Source organism: Telmatherina bonti, assembly GCF_933228915.1.
Source record: "Telmatherina bonti genome assembly, chromosome: 19".
Lineage (NCBI taxonomy): Eukaryota > Metazoa > Chordata > Actinopteri > Atheriniformes > Telmatherinidae > Telmatherina > Telmatherina bonti.
In genome coordinates, this window is record NC_136617.1 from 34,457,670 (window position 1) to 34,479,940 (window position 22,271).

The 22,271-nt window shown below is 46.1% G+C and overlaps 1 protein-coding gene across 1 annotated transcript in view; it reads right to left on the reverse strand.

Annotated features, from left to right (window-relative positions):
- Positions 1-22,271, reverse strand: part of LOC306770313 (uncharacterized protein) — a 40,308-nt gene that overhangs the window by 4,408 nt on the left and 13,629 nt on the right. The window contains exons 3-8 of the mRNA XM_079259168.1: positions 21,864-21,977; positions 21,655-21,711; positions 20,854-20,991; positions 10,346-10,393; positions 9,744-9,857; positions 6,360-6,458 (exon numbers count right to left, since the gene is read on the reverse strand). Coding sequence (XP_079115294.1) covers positions 6,360-6,458; positions 9,744-9,857; positions 10,346-10,393; positions 20,854-20,991; positions 21,655-21,711; positions 21,864-21,977 — 570 coding nt within the window. The remainder of the gene's footprint in view (positions 1-6,359; positions 6,459-9,743; positions 9,858-10,345; positions 10,394-20,853; positions 20,992-21,654; positions 21,712-21,863; positions 21,978-22,271) is intronic.

Sequence of the window (22,271 nt, forward strand, 5' to 3'; positions counted from 1 at the left end):
TCAGCAGCACCCCATCTCCACTGTACACAGTATTGATGGAGCACTGCTTCCCCCCCCTGAGCCACCGGATGGTGGACCAGAATCTCCTCGAAGCTGTCCGGAAGTCTTTCTCCATGGCCTCGCCGAACTCCTCCCATGCCCGAGTTTTTGCCTCGGCAACGGCCGAAGCCGCATGCCGCTTAGCCCGTCGGTACCCATCAGCTGCCTCCAGAGTCCCACAGGCCAAGAAGGCCCGATAGGACTCCTTCTTCAGCTTGACGGCATCCCTCACTGCTGGTGTCCACCAACGAGTCCTGGGATTACCGCCACGACAGGCACCAACAACCTTGCAGCCACAGCTCCGGCTGGCCGCCTCAGCAATAGAGGCACGGAACACAGCCCATTCGGACTCAATGTCCCCCGCCTCACCCGGGACATGGTTGAAGCTCTGCTGAAGGTGGGAGTTGAAGCTCGCTCTGCCAGGGGACTCAGCCAGACGTTCCCAGCAGACCCTCACAACATGTTTGGGCCTGCCAGCTCTGACCGGCCTCCTCCCCCACCACCTGAGCCAACTCACCACCAGGTGGTGATCAGTTGACAGCTCCGCCCCCTCTTCACCCGAGTGTCCAAGGCATGTGGCCGCAGGTCCGACGATACGACTACAAAATCGATCATCAAACTGCGGCCCAGGGAATCCTGATGCCAGGTGTACATATGGACACTCTTATGTTGGAACATGGTGTTCGTTATAGACAATCCATGACGAACACAGAAGTCCAATAACAAAACACCATTTTGATTCAGAAGGGGGGGACCATGCCTCCCAATCACTCCTCTCCAGGTCTCAGTGTCATTGCCCACGTGAGCATTGAAGTCCCCCAGCAGAACAATGGAGTCCCCAGAAGGAGCACCCTCCAGCACTCCCTCCAAGGACTCCAGAAAGGGTGGGTACTCTGAACTGCTGTTCGGTGCATAAGCACAGACAACAGTCAGGACCCGTCCCCCCACCCGGAGGCGGAGGGAAACTACCCTTTTGTCCACCGGGGTAAACCCCAACGTGCAGGCACCAAGCTGCGGGCTGATGAGAATGCCCACACCTGCTCGGCGCCTCTCACCATGAGCAACTCCAGAGTGGAAGAAGGTCCAGCCCCTCTCGAGGGTTCTGGTTCCAGAGCCCAAGCCATGCGTCGAGGTGAGTTCAACTATATCTCGTCGGAACCGCTCAACCTCGCGCACAAGCTCAGGCTCCTTCCCCACCAGAGAGGTGACGTTCCACGTCCCTAGAGCCAGCTTCTGCAGCCGGGGATCGGACCGCCAGGGTCCCCGCCCCTTGCTGCTGCCCAGCTCACATTGCACCCGACCCCTACGGCTCCTCCCGCATATGGTGAGCCCACGGGAGGTGGGGCCCATGTAACCCTTTCGGGCTGAGCCCGACCGGGCCCCATGGGCGAAGGCCCGGCCACCAGTGGACCCTAGCAAACACTGCTATTCTGTGGTCATGAGTTGCAACTGCACAGAAAAATTGTTAACATCCCAAGACTGCTGCTAGCAGACCCAACAAGCCTTTAACCTCTGGGATTTTAACTGCTAGCTTCTATAGCAGCAGAGCACTGCAGATTAAAGGAATATTTTGAGATAAAGTATTGATATAGCTACAAAAAATTCCAGGTATGACTTTGATGCTCTGAGGAAATTGTAATTTTCCTTCTGTCCATCCATGTGGACAACATGCATCAAAAGTTCTGTTAATGCTACAGTTCACTCAGTTTAACTTCTTATCTCTTAAACATGATTTATTTAGAGTTTAATTTTTGGGTAAAAACCAATCTTTTTATATTTTTAAAAGGCCAACATGCAGAGAAGGACAGGAGTTTTTACTTTATCGCAGAGGAACTAACAGTGTCCAACGATGATGATTGTGTAAGTGATGAAGATTGGCTGCCACCAGGAAAACAATCAAAGAAAATAATACAGGAAAGGAGAACCTGGCATTGACAAGCGCAGAGCTAAAAACATTTCTTGGAATTAATCTGGCAATGTCATACATCCAATACCCGAAAACCAGAATGTACTGGTCCTCTGAGCAAGGACAGTGTTGTTAGATCGCCAATGCCACGTCTGTTAATACCTTTGGGCAAATCCTGAGGTATGTTCATTTTGCCGATAATGCCACACAACAGGCAGGAGAAGACAAGCTGGTCAGATTTAGACCTGTATTGATACTCTGTAGAGGACCTTCCTTTCTGTATTCTGTCTGTCGGCCTTAAGCTGAATAAAACACATAGTGAAAAATTTTTGACTGAAGATATAATTCATGCATGAAAGGGATAATGGTACCATCATTTTTGTCCAGGCCTGTTTCATAAGTTTTTTTTATATATATAATTCCATCGACACATGGTTGAAAAGCATTGTCTGACTTTCATTGGTTAAATTTCATATTTTTATTTCTTATTACTTTTGTCACTTTCAAGTTATTTCTGTGACAATTTTGAGTTTTTCTTCCATTGACCAAAGGGTACCAACAATTTGTCCACGTGTTTAATTGAGAAAACTACAGGACGGAATTTGCATTTATTAATGATTTAGATTTTTGATTTCTAATTTACTAAGTGATTGTCTAAATAGCAGCAGGTGCAAATGTGTTGGAGACACCCTATTTAAATGAGGGTTTTGCATGTTTTGTAGTTTGCAACATGGTAGTTTTGGATGCAAGCAGTGGATGAAGTACAAAGACATTAAATGGGAAACAAAAGAAAAATCAGCATATAATAAAACATCTGAAAATAAAACAGGTGAAAAGGTAGGACAGAGGTGTTCAGTTTGGTCATACGAGGGCCACAATCCAGCAGAGTTTCCATGTTTTCCTGCTTCAACAGACCTGAATCTGTATTAATGGATCTAACTTATGAGGCTCCAGAAAAAGACTCATTAATTTGAGTCAGCTGTGTTGGAGCAAGGATACATGGAAAACCTGCTGGACTGGCCCTGCGATGGACTGGCGAGCTGTCCAGGGTGTACCCTGCCTTTTCCCCAAAGACTGCTGGGATAGGCTCCAGCTTCCAGCGACCCTTCATTGGACAAAACGGTTAGGATAATGAATGAATGAATTAATGAATGAATAACATGCTGGATTGGGGACTGAATTGAGTACCCCTGGCAAAGGGTTTAGGGGTCACCTTAAAAAAAAGAAAGCAAACATCCATTTTTTTGACACAGGTTCTTTTTTTAATGGGTCCAGAAAAAGAAGGACTCATCTACAAGCCATCGGTCTAAAACTCACCAGCTCACGACTTGAAGAACAGAAAACTGCTTTTTTTAAAAAAATAAATGAAGGATGCACTGACCTGAGATATTTTGCCAGAATGTTGGTAATTATGCTTTTGGCTTTATTAAGGTAATTCTGGTAATTAATGATTAGAGAATGAGTCGAAACTTCATAACTTCGGCCATTTGGCGACACATGGTATCCCACATAAAAAATGGGATTGGGGATCCCAGCTGTGCAGCTACCATACGCTGGAATGACTCATGCAAAATAAAGCAGACTTGTATGCAGTTTTGTCATTGCACGTATTGTTTGACTCCTCCTCATGGCTACAAATCCATTCCTCCAAAATAGCAATGCTAGACAAGGCACATTTTTTGATGATTGTGTTGTCGTTCATCCCAAAAATATTTACACAAGTGTGAAAATGCATTTTCTGCATCTCTTTTCTTCATTTCGATGTCTTCTTCTTGCTACAATAACCGTAGCCATGTGGGTACTATTATGCAAACAAACATCCTTTAGAAACGTGTTAAATATAGGTGCAGTTTTGTCTGGAAAAATTCAACATTCAGGTTTACTGGATCTTTGCGGGAGCTAAAATAATATATTTACATTTTCTCCTACGGACATAGGCAAAATTGTGTGTCAACACCCCATATTACAGATTCATTGCGACAGCGGTACGAACTGAATGCAGACAAGCTATGTTGCACCTTTGAAAGACGCAACCCTCACTGATCTGAAACACTGTTTTACATCAGTGTTCCAGATCAGTGTTCTAGATCAGTGTTCTAGATCAGTGTCTCAGATCAGTGTTCCAGATCAGTGTTCCAGATCAGTGTTCTAGATCAGTGTTCTAGATCAGTGTCTCAGATCAGTGTTCCAGATCAGTGTTCCAGATCAGTGTCTCAGATCAGTGTTCTAGATCAGTGTTCTAGATCAGTGTCTCAGATCAGTGTTCCAGATCAGTGTCTCAGATCAGTGTTCCAGATCAGTGTTTCAGATCAGTGTTCTAGATCAGTGTCAGATCAGTGTTCTAGATCAGTGTCTCAGATCAGTGTTCCAGATCAGTGTTCCAGATCAGTGTCTCAGATCAGTGTTCCAGATCAGTGTTCCAGATCAGTGTTCTAGATCAGTGTCTCAGATCAGTGTTCTAGATCAGTGTCTCAGATCAGTGTTCTAGATCAGTGTCTCAGATCAGTGTTCTAGATCAGTGTCTCAGATCAGTGTTCTAGATCAGTGTCTCAGATCAGTGTTCCAGATCAGTGTTCCAGATCAGTGTTCCAGATCAGTGTCTCAGATCAGTGTTCCAGATCAGTGTTCCAGATCAGTGTTCTAGATCAGTGTCTCAGATCAGTGTTCCAGATCAGTGTTCCAGATCAGTGTCTCAGATCAGTGTTCCAGATCAGTGTTCCAGATCAGTGTTCTAGATCAGTGTCTCAGATCAGTGTTCCAGATCAGTGTTCCAGATCAGTGTCTCAGATCAGTGTTCCAGATCAGTGTTCCAGATCAGTGTTCCAGATCAGTGTTTCAGATCAGTGTTCTAGATCAGTGTCAGATCAGTGTTCTAGATCAGTGTCTCAGATCAGTGTTCCAGATCAGTGTCTCAGATCAGTGTTCCAGATCAGTGTTCCAGATCAGTGTTCTAGATCAGTGTCTCAGATCAGTGTTCTAGATCAGTGTTCTAGATCAGTGTCTCAGATCAGTGTTCCAGATCAGTGTTCCAGATCAGTGTTCCAGATCAGTGTTCTAGATCAGTGTCTCAGATCAGTGTTCCAGATCAGTGTTCCAGATCAGTGTTCTAGATCAGTGTTCTAGATCAGTGTCTCAGATCAGTGTTCCAGATCAGTGTTCCAGATCAGTGTCTCAGATCAGTGTTCCAGATCAGTGTTCCAGATCAGTGTCTCAGATCAGTGTTCCAGATCAGTGTTCCAGATCAGTGTCTCAGATCAGTGTTCTAGATCAGTGTCTCAGATCAGTGTTCCAGATCAGTGTTCCAGATCAGTGTCTCAGATCAGTGTTCTAGATCAGTGTCTCAGATCAGTGTTCCAGATCAGTGTTCTAGATCAGTGTTCTAGATCAGTGTCTCAGATCAGTGTTCCAGATCAGTGTTCCAGATCAGTGTTCCAGATCAGTGTTCTAGATCAGTGTCTCAGATCAGTGTTCCAGATCAGTGTTCCAGATCAGTGTTCCAGATCAGTGTTCTAGATTAGTGTCTCAGATCAGTGTTCCAGATCAGTGTTCCAGATCAGTGTTCTAGATCAGTGTTCTAGATCAGTGTCTCAGATCAGTGTTCCAGATCAGTGTTCTAGATCAGTGTCTCAGATCAGTGTTCCAGATCAGTGTTCTAGATCAGTGTCTCAGATCAGTGTTCCAGATCAGTGTTCCAGATCAGTGTCTCAGATCAGTGTTCCAGATCAGTGTTTTAGATCAGTGTCTCAGATCAGTGTTCCAGATCAGTGTTCCAGATCAGTGTTTTAGATCAGTGTCTCAGATCAGTGTTCCAGATCAGTGTTCCAGATCAGTGTTCTAGATCAGTGTCTCAGATCAGTGTTCCAGATCAGTGTTCCAGATCAGTGTTCTAGATCAGTGTCTCAGATCAGTGTTCCAGATCAGTGTCTCAGATCAGTGTCTCAGATCAGTGTTCCAGATCAGTGTTCCAGATCAGTGTTTTAGATCAGTGTCTCAGATCAGTGTTCCAGATCAGTGTTCCAGATCAGTGTCTCAGATCAGTGTTCCAGATCAGTGTTCCAGATCAGTGTTCTAGATCAGTGTCTCAGATCAGTGTTCCAGATCAGTGTTCCAGATCAGTGTCTCAGATCAGTGTCTCAGATCAGTGTCTCAGATCAGTGTTCCAGATCAGTGTTCTAGATCAGTGTCTCAGATCAGTGTTCCAGATCAGTGTTCCAGATCAGTGTCTCAGATCAGTGTCTCAGATCAGTGTTCCAGATCAGTGTTCCAGATCAGTGTCTCAGATCAGTGTTCCAGATCAGTGTTCCAGATCAGTGTCTCAGATCAGTGTTCCAGATCAGTGTCTCAGATCAGTGTCTCAGATCAGTGTTCCAGATCAGTGTTCCAGATCAGGTTCAATCAATCAAACATGACATACCTGATGTGGTTCAGCTTCTACCTGGGGGGTCTGAACAGCCGGCATTACTGGGGCAGGGGGGGGGCGAGTCTGTGGATACAGAGGTCTCTGGGTTGATGTCTGCAGGTCACAAACACAAACAGCATGTAAATAGCTCTTAGTTTCAGCTCAACATTTCAAGTTGGACAGAGATCTACTATGATTACTTTCTTTCTGTGTATTTTAATGTGAAAAAAAAATCTGATAAATTGGCTGGTCTACAGACAGATCTAAAATAGGATATAGACTTGCAACAAGGATCAGTTTTCACTATTTACAGAGTTTGAGAGTGATTTTTCCAGAATTATGTACAACAGTCATCAGTGGCAGCCCAGTAGTTCTCATAAAGCCACTGAACCAAGGCTCATTTCAACTGGTCTTTAAAACCATAGAAAAGTTCAGAAGGGATTTGAGAGGAGAGGGACCATCAAGAACTGAAACGTCTGGAATATCGGATCAACATTTCTGTCTTAAAACTCCAGAAACTGGTCTGCTTCACAAATATCTTGAGATTGTTCTTATAGGAAGAGGGGGTACTACATAATAAAATATGAGTTGCATGAGATTTGGAAACAGACGTGTAACAACTAAATTTGACAACGATTCAGTTTATATGATAATTTGTGGAAAATATTGTTCATTTAGAAAGATAGAATCTGAAATGATTCAATGACTTGAAATCAATTAATCTTCAGCCAAAAATTCATCTGGATGAAATACATTGAACTGTATATATGTATATGTATGTGTATGTATGTGTATATATATATATATATATATATATATATATATATATATATATATATATATATATATATATATATATATACATAAATATATATATATGTGTGTGTGTGTGTGTACATGTATGTATGCATGTATGTATGTATCTATCTATCTATCTATCTATCTATATGTATATATATATATATATATATATATATATATATATATATATATATATATATATATATATATATATATATATATATATGTATATATATATATATGTGTGTGTGTGTGTGTGTGTGTGTGCGCAAGTGTATATACATATATATGTAGGTGGGTATGTATGTGCATATACGTGTATGCATTGATCTCTTTCTCTTGTTTTCTTTGTTCTCTTTTCTGTTCTCTTTCTGTCCCTCTTCTGTCCTTTCCGGTCGGGTCCAGCAGCATAAACTCTGTAATACAAACTATTATCCAAAACAAATAGGAAAATAAAATAAGAATCCAGAAATACAAGGGGATCATTACATCTATAAAAGTTCCCCTTGGCAAAATAAATGAGCTCAGCAGAACAAAATACACTGAACAAAAATATAAACGCAACACCTTTGCATTTCTCCTTTACCGATATAATCCATCCCACCTCACATGTGTAGCATACCAAGATGCTGATCAGACAGCACACGTTTGCAGGCTGGCAACAATAAAAGGCCAAAATGTGCAGTCTTGCTTTATTGGGGGAGTCTGGGGGGTCAGAACATCCTCAATGGGTGACATGTCTGGTGAATATGCTGGCCACGGAAGAACTGGGATGTTTTCAGCTTCCAGGAAATGTGTACTTGCAACATGGGGCCATGTCTTATGCTGCAACATGAAGTGGTGGTTGTGGATGAACGGCACAACCATGGGTTGAACTTTAGAATCAATTTGGTCTCCTCGATGAGCTGGTTGGCAGCCTCCTGCTTTCTAAAGCTTGTTCCATCCTCCACGAGAAGCGAGAACTTGTGTGGAGCGAATTTTATCAGCTTAATGTTGCATTCCCCGCTTGTTGTGAGTATCAGGAGAAGAGTTTGCAGTTCATTTCCTTTGTATCCTTAAAATACCTCAGCTGGGTGAAAGCGTTCAGCCACTATAGGATGTTTCTGTGTCAGAGTAACTGTCAGCATTTTTCTCCTCCTGAGCTCGAGGTTTTCAGGGGAGAAAGCACTGATAATCCTGATCGCCATCACTGACCATAACTGTGTTCAGAGAAACAGAGCAGCAACTTCCTGCTGTTTAAAGCGCAGTCAGTGTAGAAGTTCCAACTTCACATGCTTACAGCCTGCTACAAAAATATGTTTTAGGTGTAGGAGGTCAGGTTTACCTTCATGACAACTGTGCAAGGATTGAATTTTTTTTTTCCGTGGTTGTGCTACACTCTGCCTTCTTTACCTGCCAATCAGGAGGACACACCCCTAATCATGTTGAATTTGGAGATTGAATAACATCTAAGTTATTTTACACAGTTGTCATGAAAGTAAATCTTACCTGTTATACCTAAAATGTTTTTTTTAGAACATATTTATTTCTGCTGTGAAGAAATAAATATGGAAGTCTATGGAAATTGACTCTTTTTGCTGCCCCTGGTGGATAAGTGGGGAACTGAAATTTTTGGTACTTCAACATTGGCTTTTTTTTTTAACCGCTTGATCGTATCACATGTCACTGGAAATAAACTTGCCAGTTGCTACAATGAGCCTTGTCTTTACTGGCGAGGCCCTGTCTGCAGACAGGACTTACTCTGCTGCAGCGGGTGCAAGATGGTCAGCGTTGTGAGAAATGCCAACACACCAAAGGAGGTGGTTGGAGAGATTAGCCGTTGCGTTTTACTTGACCTTTACATGCCCTGAAAACAGCAAGTAACTTATTTGAAACTTCTCTGTCTTTGCAAAAGCCGAAGTGTTTCCACACACACTTGATAATTTCATGCTCTGTGGCTTTTCCTCTTCCATCATCCTTACTTTTTATTGTCTGCTGTGCTGGCGCTTGGTCATGATGACAATCTGCTTGGTCATGATTTTAATGACAGGCAGATTGAATTAAGTAATCTTTATCAATAAAAGTACAAAAAAACCCACATCTAAATAAAGTTTACTGTGTTATTTCCTAATTTAAAAGACTCGATTACCTTTTAAAATGATGTAAGATTTATATTTACCATTTCATTAATAACTTGTACCGATGGAAATGGTTGGATCAACTGATAGATCGATAGATAAATTGTTACACCCCTAGAAATCATTACATTCTTTTATTGACATTTTACACAGAAACCCAACCTATTCGGAGCTGAGGTTGTAAACTGTAGATCCTGGATGCCAAATTCCAGTCCTCGAGGACTGGGCTACCAAACAACCTTTGGTAAAAGGAACCATAGCTGTATAAATGATACATGACACACATCTAAAAGGGTAGAATTAAAAGCACTGTAAACATTTCTTTGTTGTTTCAGAAGATAATCTTAACATTTTGAAAAACTTTGAAGATTTCCGTTTGGCCTGGCACATAATCTCAATGGAGAAAATACAGAACTGCTACTTTATATGCATAATGTTTACTCTGTGTGAAGGCCAGTAAGTGATTTGATGAAGACTTTACCTGATTTCCACCAGCTGCTAGGACACTTAGTCCAAAAAGTATGGCAGTGATACAGATCAGCAGCTCCAGCACGAGGAAGATCACCAGTGTTCCCAGTATCCCGTCGATCAACAGCTACCATGTAAATCCAATAGATTGCATGATAAAAAAACAAACCAAAGTGAAAGAAAAAGAAAACAAACAAACAAACAAAAAAGTAAACAATGTAAAATCTTTCTTCTTCACTTATTTAAAAGGAATGATGCATATTAATGGACTTATAAAGGTAAATATGCCAGAATTAGCCAGTGGCTACTTTTCATCTGGCGGATCAAGAAAATTAAACAATTTACAAAAATAATGAGTAAAACACAAAAGTTTTTCACACAATCCAACACTTCAGACATGAGAAATAGTTGAGAGAAAAATCATAAGTGGTTACATGCATGGCTCCTCTTCAGCCAACATTTGAGAATTGTTTTAAACATTTCTAATGTGGTAGTCTTTCCTCATGTTGCAGATGATTTTTCAGAAATAAAGACATATCAGTGTCAGAAATGATCCAGGAAGGCCAAAAAACAACCTGTGTGAATAAAGTATTAATTATAACAACAGTCACTTACTTTACACTTTTGCTCGATCAGCCCGGTGCATTTTCTGAAACAATGTTGCTGCAGGACAGTAAAGACATGTAGTGTCAATCATTAATTTCTTGTCAATTTATTATCTGTATCAAAGGAAATATGATGGCTCTGTGTATGTCTTCTCCTTTAATATAGAAATACACCAATAAAATTTTTCTCTGAGTACATTTCACGTTAAATGTTTTTCACCTTTGAGCATGTTTTCACAGCAGAGTTAGTCTTCTATACATGGGGGAGGGGGGGCAAAAATTATTTGTATACACACATATACACTACTCACAAAAAGTTAGTGATATTTGGCTTTCAGGTGAAATTTATGGAAAATGCAATATGTTCATGCTACAGTGATATAATATCATAAAAGTAAGACATTTAAGTAGAAGGATGCACTACTGATTTCCTCATCTCAAAAAATTCATTCAACACAAAAGGTAACAACAATGGTAGTTACACCACAACAAAAAATTTGTCTCAATATCTGGTCATGTGCCCTTGAGCATCAATTACAGCTTGACGACGACGTCTCATGCTGTTCACAAGGCAACTTATTGCCTGCTGAGGCATGGCATCCCACTCTTCTTGAAGGGCAGCCCTCAGGTCATTGAGGTTCTGGGGTGCAGGGTCTCGGGCCTCTACACGACGGCTCAGCTGATCCCACAGGTTTTCAATGGGATCCAGGTCTGGAGAGAGTGCAGGCCATTCCATTTGAGGTCCACCAGTCTCCAACAGCCGTTCCCTGATGATGCGGCCTCGATGAGCAGGAGCATTGTCGTCCATGAAGATGAAATTAGGCCTGTGCTGTTCATGTAGGGGCACAAGGGACTGTTGTTCCATTGTTAGGTGTCGTCTTGGTCTCATGATGTCAAAATGTGAACAGCATGATGAGGACAACTGTTTAAACACCAGCTCTAATTGAACCAGGACATTTATTGGTCAATTCAAGGATCACACACCTGCCGTGATTTTTGCCGTTAAGCTCCTTGTTAGAGAACAGCAACTTGTGCAAACTTTATTGAAACATTTAACAGTTGGCCCCTCCCTGAGCTGTCACCTTATCGTGGTGGAGGGGTTTGTGCGTCCCGAAGATCCTAGCAGCTATGTTCTCAGGGGCTTTATGCCCCTGGTAGGGTCACCCATGGCAAACAGGTGTCTAGGGGAGGGACCAGACCAAGCACCGCTCATCGACCTCTATGATGACGACCAACCTGTGCATGAATGTTCCCTTGCCCGGACGCGGGTTACTGGGACCCCCCTCTGGAGCCAGGCCTGGAGGTGGGGTACGAGAGCGAGCGTCTGGTGGCCGGGCCTTCGCCCATGGGGCCTGGTCGGGCTTAGCCCGAAAGCGTTACATGGGCCCCACCTCCCGTGGGCTCACCATCTGCGGGAGGAGCCGTACGGGTCGGGTGTGTTGTGGTTCCTGCTCTGACCTGTGCTGCAGTGGGTGTGCCTGTTTCCCTGGCAATCAAGTCCACACCAGGTTCTCATCGGGAAATCAGCAGCAGCAAGATAAAAGGCCAGCTCAGTTCACCAGTCATCGCCTGATTGTTGTTTCATCTGTGGTAACAGCTCTCGGCCATTGCAGCATTTCTGCTTAAGAATTTAAACTGCTTGTTTCACAACTGTCTGTTCTGTCACCAGTGCATGATTCTTGCCTGCCTGCCCGTCAACCTGCCTGCCTGCCCGTCAACCTGCCTGCCTGCCCGTCAACCTGCCTGCCTGCCCGCCAACCAGCCTGCCTGCCCGCCAACCTGCCTGCCTGCCCGGCAACCTGCCTGCCTGCCCGCCAACCAGCCTGCCTGCCCGCCAACCTGCCTGCCTGGCCACCTACCATTCTGCCCAGGAGAACAATAAACCTGTCCTAGTATCCACATCCAATCTGCACTTGGGTCCTTGTTTGTCCTACACTACAACAGAACAATCAGGCCATCAGGTATGGATCCAGCAGATTCTAACCCAGAAGGCGCCGCCGGACAACTTCAGCAAGCCCTATCTGGTCAGAATGCTCACTTAGCTCGACATGAGCAGATGCTTCTAACTTTGGACCAGAATTACCACACCATCCTTACGCAGTTGTCTCAACTCACCAGTCATGTGGCTGGTCTGGTACAGCCTGCTCCCGATCAGCAACAGGTTCCGGACTCATCCAGGCATCCTACCGCTTCTGCCACCCCGGTAAGAGAGACACACATCCTGGACCCCAAACCTTATGCCGGGGATCTGGGTAAATGTAGAGGGTTCTTACTCCAATGCTCACTTGTGTTCGACCAGAAGCCCATCACTTATGCCAGTGACAAATCCAAGATCTCCTACGTCATCGGACTTCTGGAGGGCAAGGCTTTGTCATGGGCAGAAGCAGCGTTTGAACGGCAGGGTTTCAGGCACATGTCTTATCCAGCTTTTATGGATGAGATGAAGAAGGTGTTTGACCATCCAGTGAGAGGGGGCGATGCCGTTAAGCGGCTGATTAATCTCCGACAAGGAAAGATGAGTGTTGCTGAGTTTGCTGTGGATTTCAGGACTGCGGCTGCGGATTCGGGCTGGAATGATCAGGCTCTTTGTGGAATCTTCACAAATGGTTTAAGCAGGATGAGCTTGCCACCCGTGATGCATCAGATTCCCTAGACGACCTGGTTTCCCTCTCAATAAGGCTGGACAACCGCTTACGGGAGAGAGACCGAGAGCGGCAGACTCGTTCTGAGCTGTATTTTCCCGGCTCCACCATCGGAGCGGTCCGCCCTTCCCTTCCTAGCACAACACAGTCCGAGGAGCCCATGCAGCTGGGCCGAGCTCATCTGTCCACGGAGGAACGACAGAGGAGGAGGGAAACCGGCGTTTGTTTTTATTGTGGAAGACCGGGACACCAGAGAGCTGTCTGCACAGAACGGCCAAAAGATCTGGGTCGTCAGTAGCTGTGGGAGTACTGACGACCACCACTCCAAAGGTAATTCCCCACACAAAGACACTCATTCCAGTGGTGCTATATGTCAAGGGTTTCTCTCATCCAGTACAGGCTTTAGTGGATTCTGGAGCTGAAGCAAACTTTATTGACAAGGAATGGGCTGCAAGGATTAATCTAGACCTAGAATCTCTCTTCCCTCCTGTTTCTGCCCGGGCTCTGGATGGTAGCATTCTTTACTCCATCACCCAAGAGTCTGTTCCGGTTAAACAAATTGTTTCGGGAAATCACCAGGAGTTTATTAGTTTCTTTGTTGTAAACTCACCAAATTCACCCCTGGTTTTAGGACACCCTTGGTTATCGTTACACAATCCCCATCTGGATTGGACTACTGGGAGGATTATTAACTGGAGTTCTTATTGTCATGCAACTTGTCTTCACTCTGCCGTCCCATCTGGTATAACCACTACCAGTCATTGTCCCACTTCTAAGGATTTGTCAGACATTCCTCTAGCCTACCATGACCTCGCTGAGGTGTTCAGTAAAGAGAGGGCCCTTTCTCTTCCTCCTCACCGACCATATGACTGCGCCATAGACTTGTTACCTGGGGCTCCGTTGCCAGCCAGTCGTCTGTACAATCTTTCTAAGCCAGAGACTGAGGCCATGGAGAAATATATTTCGGATTCGCTGGCTGCTGGTTTAATTAGACCTTCTTCTTCCCCTGTTGGCGCAGGTTTTTTCTTTGTATCTAAGAAGGATGGTTCTCTTCGGCCTTGTATTGACTACCGGAGATTAAATGCTATAACCATAAAGAATAAGTATCCTCTGCCACTTCTTGAGTCTGCCTTCAACTCTCTCCATGGCTCAACAATCTTCACAAAGCTAGATCTCCGCAACGCATATCATCTGGTCAGGATAAAAGAGGGAGATGAGTGGAAGACAGCCTTCAAGACCCCACTCGGCCATTTTGAGTATCGAGTCATGCCTTTTGGACTTTGTAATGCCCCTGCTGTTTTCCAAGCCTTAGTTAATGATGTGCTGAGAGACTTCCTGAACCGTTTTGTTTTCGTCTATTTAGACGATATCCTCATCTTTTCCCACAACCTCGCCGAACATATACAACATGTCCGACAAGTCCTGCAGAGACTTCTGGAGAATCGCCTATTCGTTAAGGCCGAGAAGTGTGATTTTCATAATAACACTGTTTCTTTTCTTGGATACATTTTTGAGAGTGGGCAGGTCTGAGCAGATCCTGAGAAGGTCAAAGCTGTTACCGAATGGCCAGTCCCAACTTCTGTCAAGCAGCTGCAACGTTTCTTGGGTTTTGCTAATTTTTATCGCAGATTCATTCGCAATTATAGCCGCATCGCAGCTCCCCTGACAAAACTTACATCGCCTACAGTCCCATTTGTCTGGTCTGAGCCGGCGGCTCAGGCTTTTGTCAAGTTAAAGGATCTATTCACCACTACTCCTGTCCTCCTCCACCCTGATCTCAACCATCAATTTGTGGTGGAGGTTGATGCTTCAGATGTCGGCGTTGGAGCTGTCTTGTCCCAACGATCCCCAGAGTCTCAGAAGTTACATCCTTGTGCCTTTTTCTCTCGACGTCTAACACCAGCTGAGCAGAACTACCATGTCGGTGATAGGGAACTCTTAGCCATCAAACTTGCCCTGGAGCAGTGGCGCCATTGGTTGGAGGGATCCAAAGTGCCATTCCTCATCTGGACTGACCATAAGAACCTGGAATACCTACAGTCTGCTAGACAAATGAATCCCCGACAGGCCCGTTGGTCTCTTTTCTTCAATCGATTCCACTTCACGCTGTCATACAGACCTGGGTCCAAAAACCAGAAACCGGACTCTCTCTCTCGCCAATTTCCACCCAAGACTGCAGTTTCACCTGATACCATCTTACCTGCAACCTGTGTTATAGCCGCTGTTTCCTGGGAGGTGGAGGACAGGGTTAGAGAGGCCCAACAGCAACAGCCTGACCCTGGCACAGGTCCCCGTAACCGCCTTTATGTCCCCAATTCTGTACGTTCCCAAGTCCTCCAGTGGGGACATTCCTCCCGCCTAGCATGCCACCCTGGTTCTGTGCGAACACTTTCTTTTCTGAGACGCAGATTCTGGTGGCCCACAATGGATAAAGGTGTCCGGGAGTTTGTTGCAGCCTGTACGACGTGTGCACGCAGTAAGTCATCGCATCAGCCACCTGCGGGATTCCTTCGTCCATTACCTGTTCCAAGCAGACCCTGGTCGCACATTGCTCTGGACTTCGTCACTGGTCTTCCAGCCTCAAGAGGTAACACCACCATCCTCACAGTTGTTGATCGCTTTTCCAAAGCTGTTCACTTTATTGCCCTTCCCAAACTTCCTACTGCCAAGGAGACAGCCAACTTACTTGTTCATCATGTCTTTCGGCTCCATGGTCTGCCGACAGACATAGTATCAGACAGAGGACCCCAATTTACATCCCAGGTATGGAAGTCGTTTTGTCACTCACTCGGGGCCACTGTGAGCCTGTCGTCTGGTTTCCATCCCCAGACCAATGGCCAGGCTGAGAGGTCTAATCAGGATCTGGAAACTGCCCTGAGATGTGTGGCTGAGTCCAACCCCTCCTCCTGGTGTGACCATCTGGACTGGGTAGAGTATGCTCACAACTCCCTTACCTCTTCTGCTTCAGGCTTATCACCTTTCGAATGCTCCCTGGGATATCAGCTGCCCCTGTTTCCAGCACAGGAGGAGGAGGTTTCTGTGCCGTCGGTCCAGCTACACATCCGCCGCCGCCGACGGATTTGGAGGAAGGCTCGAACTGCGCTCCTTCGTGCCTCCGTACGTACCCGCCGCATGGCGGATCGTCATCGGACTCCTGGACCCCATTACGCACCTGGCCAAAAGGTTTGGTTATCAGCAAAGAACATTCCATTGCGTACTGATGCCAAGAAGTTGGCCCCCCGCTTTTTGGGTCCTTTTGAGGTTGAGCGGATCATTAATCCCACCGTGGTCAAACTGAAACTCCCCAGTTCCATGAGAGTCCACCCTTCTTTCCATGTCTCCCAACTCAAGCCTGTTTCCTCTAGTCCTCTCATCCCTCCTTCCAGACCCCCTCCTCCTGCCCGGCTTGTGGCGGGTCGCCCTGCCTATTCTGTCCGGCGTCTCCTGGATGTGCGGCGTCGGGGTCGTGGCTTCCAGTTTCTGGTGGACTGGGAGGGGTATGGTCCTGAGGAGCGTGCCTGGGTTCCGCGCTCATTTATTCTGGATGCATCCCTGGTCCGGGATTTTCGTCATGCTCATCCGGAGAAGTTTCGGTCGCCCGGTGGCTCCCGTGGAGGGGGGGGGGGGGGGGGGGGGGGGGGGGGGTACTGTTGTGGTTCCTGCTCTGACCTGTGCTGCAGTGGGTGTGCCTGTTTCCCTGGCAATCAAGTCCACACCAGGTTCTCATCGGGAAATCAGCAGCAGCAAGATAAAAGGCCAGCTCAGTTCACCAGTCATCGCCTGATTGTTGTTTCATCTGTGGTAACAGCTCTCGGCCATTGCAGCATTTCTGCTTAAGAATTTAAACTGCTTGTTTCACAACTGTCTGTTCTGTCACCAGTGCATGATTCTTGCCTGCCCGTCAACCTGCCTGCCTGGCCACCTACCATTCTGCCCAGGAGAACAATAAACCTGTCCTAGTATCCACATCCAATCTGCACTTGGGTCCTTGTTTGTCCTACACTACAACAGGGTGCAATGTAAGCTGGGCGGCAGCAAGGGGCGGGGACCCTGGCGGTCCGATCCCCGGCTGCAGAAGCTGGCTCTAGGGACGTGGAACGTCACCTCTCTGGTGGGGAAGGAGCCTGAGCTTGTGCGCGAGGTTGAGCGGTTCCGGCTAGATACAGTTGGACTCACCTCGACGCATGGCTTGGGCTCTGGAACCAGTACCCTCGAAAGGGGCTGGACCTTCTTCCACTCTGGAGTTGCTCATGGTGAGAGGCGCCGAGCAGGTGTGGGCATTCTCATCAGCCCCCAGCTTGGTGCCTGCACGTTGGGGTTTACCCTGGTGGATGAAAGGGTAGTTTCCCTCCGCCTCCGGGTGGGGGGACGGGTCCTGACTGTTGTCTGTGCTTATGCACCGAACAGCAGTTCAGAGTACCCACCCTTTCTGGAGTCCTTGGAGGGAGTGCTGGAGGGTGCTCCTTCTGGGGACTCCATTGTTCTGCTGGGGGACTTCAATGCTCACGTGGGCAATGACAGTGAGACCTGGAGGGGAGTGATTGGGAGGCATGGTCCCCCCCCTCTGAACCCAAATGGTGTTTTGTTATTGGACTTCTGTGCTCGTCATGGATTGTCCATAACGAACACCATGTTCCAACATAAGAGTGTCCATATGTACACCTGGCATCAGGATTCCCTGGGCCGCAGTTCGATGATGGATTTTGTAGTCGTATCGTCGGACCTGCGGCCACATGCCTTGGACACTCGGGTGAAGAGGGGGGCGGAGCTTCAACAGATCACCGCCTGGTGGTGAGTTGGCTCAGGTGGTGGGGGAGGAGGCCGGTCAGATCTGGCAGACCCAAACGTGTTGTGAGGGTCTGCTGGGAACGTCTGGCTGAGTCCCCCGTCAGAGCGAGCTTCAACTCCCACCTTCAGCAGAGCTTCAACCATGTCCCGAGTGAGGCGGGGGACATTGAGTCCGAATGGGCTGTGTTCCGTGCCTCTATTGCTGAGGCGGCTGGCCGGAGCTATGGCTGTAAGGTCGTTGGTGCCTGTCGTGGCGGTAATCCCAGGACTCGTTGGTGGACACCAGCAGTGAGGGATGCCGTCAAGCTGAAGAAGGAGTCCTATCGGGCCTTCTTGGCCTGTGGGACTCTGGAGGCAGCTGATGGGTACCGGCGGGCTAAGCGGCATGCGGCTTTGGCTGTTGCCGAGGCAAAAACTCGGGCATGGGAGGAGTTCGGCGAGGCCATGGAGAAAGACTTCCGGACGGCTTCGAGGAGATTCTGGTCCACCATCTGGCGGCTCAGGAGGGGGAAGCAGTGCTCCATCAATACTGTGTACAGTGGAGGTGGGGAGCTGCTGACCTCAACTCGGGACGTTGTGGGTCGGTGGAGGGAATACTTCGAAGACCTCCTCAATCCTACCAACACGTCTTCCGATGAGGAAGCAGAGCTGATGGACTAAGGGGTGGACTCTCCTATCTCTGGGGCTGAAGTCGCTGAGGTGGTCAAACAGCTCCTTGGCGGCAAGGCCCCGGGGGTGGATGAGATCCACCCGGAGTTCCTTAAGGCTCTGGATGCTGTGGGGCTGTCCTGGCTGACACGCCTCTGCAGCATTGCGTCGACATCGGGGTCAGTACCGCTGGATTGACAGATCGGGGTGGTGGTCCCCCTTTTTAAGAAGGGGGACCGGAGGGTGTGTTCCAATTACAGGGGAATCACACTCCTCAGCCTCCCTGGTAAGGTCCATTCAGGGGTCCTGGAGAGGAGGGTCCGCCGGATAGTCGAATCCCGGATTGAGGAGGAGCAGTGTGGTTTTCGTCCTGGTCGCGGAACAGTGGACCAGCTCTATACCCTCTTTGGGGTCCTGGAGGGGGCATGGGAGTTTGCCCAACCAGTCTACATGTGTTTTGTGGACCTGGAGAAGGCATTCGACCGTGTCCCCCGGGGGCTCCTGTGGGGGGTACTCCGGGAATATGGGGTACCGGACCCCCTTGTACGGGCTGTCCGGTCCCTGTACGACAGGTGTCAGAGCTTGGTCCGCATTGCCGGTAGTAAGTCGGATTCGTTTCCGGTGAGGGTTGGACTCCGCCAAGGCTGCCCTTTATCACCGATTCTGTTCATAACTTATATGGACAGAATTTCTAGGCACAGCCGAGGTGTTGAAGGGATCCGACTTGGTGGCCTCAGGATTGGGTCCCTGCTTTTTGCAGATGACGTGGTCCTGTTGGCTTCATCTGGTCATTATCTCCAGTTCTCACTTGAGCAATTCGTGGCCGAGTGTGAAGCGGCTGGGATGAGAATCAGCACCTCCAAATCTGAGACCATGGTCCTCATCCGGAATAGAGTGGATTGCCTTCTCCGGGTCGGGAGTCAGGTCCTGCCTCAAGTGGAGGAGTTTAAATATCTCGGGGTCTTGTTCACGAGTGAGGGAAGGATGGAGCACGAGATCGACAGACGGATCGGTGCGGCGTCTGCAGTAATGCGGACTCTGCGCCGGTCTGTCGTGGTGAAGAAGGAGCTGAGCCAGAAGGCGAAGCTCTCGATTTACCAGTCGATCTACGTTCCTACCCTCACCTATGGTCATGAGCTGTGGGTCGTGACCAAAAGAAGGAGATCTCGTATACAGGCGGCTGAAATGGGTTTCCTCCGCAGGGTGGCCGGGCTCACCCTTAGAGATAGGGTGAGGAGCTTGGTCATCCGGGAGGAGATCAGAGTAGAGCCGCTGCTCCTCCGCATCGAGAGGAACCAGTTGAGGTGGCTCGGGCATCTGGTCAGGATGCCTCCTGGACCTCCCTGGTGAGGTGTTCCAGGCACGTCCCTGTGGGAGGAGACCCCGGGGAAGACCCAGGACACGCTGGAGGGATTATATCTCTCGGCTGGCCTGGGAACACCTCGGGATCCCCCCCGCAGAGTTGGCAAATGTGGCTGGGGAGAGGGAAGTCTGGGCTTCCCTGCTTAGGCTGCTGCCCCCGCGACCCGACCCCGGATAAGCGGCAGAAGATGGATGGATGGATGGATGGATGGATTTAACAGTTGGACATGTGCATTTAAAAGCTTAGAGAAGATCACATTAAGTTCACCTGTACAGGTTTGAATGCATTTTAGGCTTGTTGTGAAATTTCACCCAAAAGCTGAATATCCCTAACTTTTTGTGAATAGTGTGTACATATATATGTATATATATATATATATATATATATATATATATATATATATATATATATATATATATATATATATATATATATATATATATATATATTCCGTCCGGAATATAATGTATAATATTTTTTTTTGTTTGTTTGTTTTACTCTGACATGTTGATCAGGTTTCTGATGGTGTGACGGTTTTTCTTGTTCAGACAAACTTTTGTCCTGCAAACATTGTTTCAGTCTTGCACTAGAAAAGACCCAATTACATCAAAAGCAAATGGAGTGTAAAGCAAATCTCTGCACTTTCAGCCGGAAGTTGCATATCTAGCAGGTGTTCTGTTATATGGCTGAATGTTTATATGGAGTATTTTAATAAAGTGATGATCAACAGATGTTGGTCCTAACCGTGCTCTAACACAACCCATCACAGAGCCATTAAAACATGGAATTATTGTGAATAAAAGCTAATATATATTTATTATTCTTATTAATAATAATAATAATAATAATAATAATAATTATTATTATTATTATTATTATAAATAAAATACTACTACTACTACTACTACTACTACTACTACTACTACTACTAATAATAATAATAATAATACAAATAATAAAATAAGAATTATAATAAGAATAATTGTTATGATTATTAGTTATTATTATACTCAATAAAACTGTCATTAAGGTGACATCTTTCTCTTTTCCTTCTCTGTGTTGTTTTGAAGAGCATACCACAGCATGCAGCTCCAGCCTCCGGCAGTGTTCGCAGTGATAGGAGTCCTGGCGGTATGGCAGGTGTTTGGACATGAGACCCAAAGCTCCAGTGGTCAAAGCAGCACTGATCAAATGCAGCACCAGGACACATTTCACCTGCATGTAACAAGAATACTGTTCACACACAAACCAGGAGGTTAAAACAAAACAAAAAACTCTGGCAGGAAACACAGTGTACAATGCATCTACAGTGCTGCATATTGTACACAACAAATCATAATTATATGTTGTTATGTACCTCATCGCCTGACAGGACACTCCGGCTTGTGTTCCCATTTTTGCTTTGTGCTATTTTCTTGTTCGCTCTGTGTTATCTTTTATATATGGATTCTCTTTATAGCTATGTATGCTCCTTAAAGCAAACAAAAACATACAAAAATAAAAGAAAGAAACACATGACCCAGAAACAAAGCAGAATGGTGGAAGGAGTAGTTTGTCTTCTTTCTTCTCAGTATGTGACTTTTGAAAAAAAAAAGAGTCCACCATAAATAAACATGCAGTTGTCCCTGCTTTGTTGTAATGGTTATTTCTACTAATGAACAGAACTGTGTCAGGTTTAGGTTGGATTGGTAAGATTGGGACCAGACAGAAAGGTCCCTAAAACAGCAGAGATGAGACATTATTCTACCTTTTCCAGATAGAACCTGTAGAAACACAACACAATGTGTACTGACCTGTACCATGTAGACCCATAACATTAGTGGAAAATTCAGCAAATTATAACAAAGGAAGAAGTTCCTTTTGGACTGATGAACTCACCCAAAACAGACTGGGTTTCCTGCCACTATGGACCAGTACGGAACCAGACAGGGTCACCTGATGGAAAGAGAAGTTCGCATTTTTTCCAAAATCAATTAAATAAAATGAAATATACTTTAACAAGACTGATATGAAACAAAACAAAACAAAAAAGAACAAAAACAAATCCTAAACATTTAAAACTTTCCCATTGGTGACCTTTGACTGACCTGTACAACAACCACCAAGAAGAGGGCCACGTCTTCTGTGAAGTGGACCTCATGGATCTGGAGCACAGAGGCACTCAGACAAAGAATCAGTGCCCCAATAACAATTTGGATTGCCTGGTTTGGAGGGATGGGGGTGTAGAAGAAGAAAAGATGCAGGAAATGATCAGTTCTTTATTTATCCATTAATTAACTGATTATCAGGTGAATGTTATCTCTGCATCTTTGCAGACAGCGTAGCACCAGAAGTGGGTTTAGCTGTAAGAGATTAAATAACTGAACCCTTCTACATCCTTCAGATTTGTGTCTCACCTTTTACTCTTAGACATAAAACAATGCAAGACTAATTAATCCCTCAAAAATATAATATTGTAATTTTTTGTGCTAAACGTGCATAGAAAATATTTGTGG